The sequence below is a fragment of the Chrysemys picta genome, chromosome 13 (genome assembly GCF_011386835.1).
Source record: "Chrysemys picta bellii isolate R12L10 chromosome 13, ASM1138683v2, whole genome shotgun sequence".
In the NCBI taxonomy this organism is placed as follows: Eukaryota; Metazoa; Chordata; order Testudines; family Emydidae; genus Chrysemys; species Chrysemys picta.
In genome coordinates this window covers 7,298,846-7,301,235 of record NC_088803.1, presented here as the reverse complement: position 1 = coordinate 7,301,235, position 2,390 = coordinate 7,298,846, and the positions used below count along the sequence as shown (strand labels likewise).

Here is a 2,390-nt window from a genome sequence, read left to right as displayed (position 1 = left end):
CCCAGGCAGGACATGAGGCTGGTGGCTGAGCAGAGAACTCAAATTTCAGCAGCAGAGGAACCAGCTTAGCATGGAATTGACTTTCCTTCTGCCTGTGCTGGGTGAGAGACTTTCTTTCCAATGGCTCTCCTTTTCTTTCTTTCTTTCCCAGAATTCTCACTCCCTCGCTTCTCTTTTTCAGCCTCTCTCCAGATTTTCCCCAGCCTGGTGTCACCTACAGGTAAAGGGACTTTAATGTACCCAGAGGTGCTGTATCTGCCCTGGGATATTTCCTCGTGTCGAAGTGGGAGGAATGGGCGGGGGGATGGGGGAGATCTGTGTCGGGGTTTCCTTCTGCATTTCCTCTCCCCCTCACTCCCCGGTAGTCTCCCCCTCTGCACTAACCTCTGTGTTTCCATTCCAGCTCCCCTATCAGCCCCCACACTCTCTCTGCACCCCCCACACCCGGAATTCTTTGAGGGGGAGCGTCTGACACTCAGGTGCTCGGTTCCCGGGGCTGCAGAGCCGACGGGGTACCGGTTCTTCGACCAAAGTGGGGAGCGGCTCTTCAAAACACCCCCTGATCTCTATAGGGAAGCCCAGCTCCATCTCACAGCTCAGCTGGCCACCACCGGGGCCGACAGTTGTGCATACGGGACGGGGGCATCCGGGCAAGAAACCCCATCTGAGAAGAGCCAGCCCGTCTCCGTTCAAGTGAAGGGTACAGTAACTCCTCCTTTACTGTCCCCGGTTAACGTTGTTTCGTTGGTGATTTATTAGAGAACATACTGGTTTAAAGTTGTGCAATGCTCCCTTATAACCTTGTTTGGCAGCTTGCTGTGCAGGTGGGGGGGGAAGAGGGGTGCTGATGTCAGGGTGTCCACCTCCCCCCGCTCCTGTACCCCATCTCCACAGAGCGGGTGGGGGGACACGACAGGGCTCAGGATGGAGGGAGCTTGCTGGCACCAGCTGCTGTCTCAACTTGCTGATCTACTTAAAAAGGCAGTGTAGTTAGAGTGGGGTCAGCGTACTTAAAGGGGCAATGCACATCTCTGTCTCTTTGTCTGTCTGTCTGTCTCTCACACACACACACATGGTGTGTGTCTTTGTCTCACACAGATATGCAGCTCCCCACCCCCAACCGCTGCCATGTGTCTATTGTGTCTCCTTCCTCCATCCTTGCTGCCTTGTAGAGGGTGAGGCTACATTAACAACAATGTGTTAACCCTTGCAGGCTCAGCCGAGTGCTAGTTCATCATTTAGCAGCAAGGAATTCCCTGGGAAATATCCCACCTTCTGACTCCAGCACCTCAAACAAGCTTCGCAATAAGCACTGCTATGTACACTATTCAATTATTTAAAACTTATACTGGTTATGTGCATATATAAATATGTATAATGTCTTTTGTCTGGCAACATTTCCCTGGAACCTATCCCCGCCCCCACCTCTTATGGGGAAATTGGATTCGCTTAACATCGTTTTGCTTAAAGTAGCATTTTCCAGGAACAGAACTAATGCGTTAAGCAAGGAGTTATTGTGTGTCTTTGTGTTTGCATGTTCATCCCCCACTGTAACCGGGCCTCAGTGGGTTATAAGTGAGGATGTCAAATTCTGGACGAACTGCTGAGAAATAAGGCAGAGACACCCCAAGACTGGTGGCTGATCCCCCATAGACTTTACCAAACCAGCCACAAACATAAACTCCTGATTCCCCACACTGGCTAACAAGAGGACATAAAGGCAGTTTCCTCAGTTCTTATATCACCACCAAAACCACTGGATTCAGAGATGAGTGGTTCTTTACAACCAGTCTCATCAAATAATAGCTTCTTCTGATCCCAAAGGACCAGCCACACACCCAGGTCAATATATAACTTAGATCTTACCCCAAAATCACGCTGGTGCCAATCCTTTAGTATCTAAAATCTAAAGGTTTATTCATAAAAAGAAAGAAAGGAAGCTGAGAGTTAAAACTGGTTAAAAGAATCAAATACATACAGTAATTGCAAAGTTCTTGGTTCTGGCTTGTAGCAGTGATGGAATAAACTGCTGGCTTGAGTCAAGTCTCTGGAATACATCCACAGCTTGGATGCAGACATGCCAAACCCGCAAAAAAAATGCAGAAATTGGGCTTGTTTTTGGCTTAATTGGCTTGTGAGTTGCTTGTTGGCTAGTTTTTGTCTTGTAGCTTGTTGCTTGTTTGTTGCTTCTTTTTTTTTTTTTTTTTTTTTTTTTTTTTATCGGCTCCTGACAAGCAGGGGCAAGAGAGGGCAAGGAGAGGCAAGGTGGGGAGAGAGTTAGGGACGCACAGTGGGCCCAGCACAGTCCCAGACTGCACGTCAGAGAGATCTAGTCACATAGTGTGTTGGGGTTCTTAGGGATTGGCTTGTTTTGGCATTTGTATGAAATG

At 48.6% G+C, this 2,390-nt stretch overlaps 1 protein-coding gene across 1 annotated transcript in view; it reads left to right on the top strand.

Annotated features, from left to right (window-relative positions):
• LOC135975228 (Fc receptor-like protein 2) overlaps positions 1–2,390 on the top strand; it is a 154,335-nt gene continuing 151,945 nt past the window's right edge. The window contains exons 1-3 of the mRNA XM_065565388.1: positions 1–101; positions 182–220; positions 404–700. Coding sequence (XP_065421460.1) covers positions 71–101; positions 182–220; positions 404–700 — 367 coding nt within the window. The 5' untranslated portion in view covers positions 1–70. The remainder of the gene's footprint in view (positions 102–181; positions 221–403; positions 701–2,390) is intronic.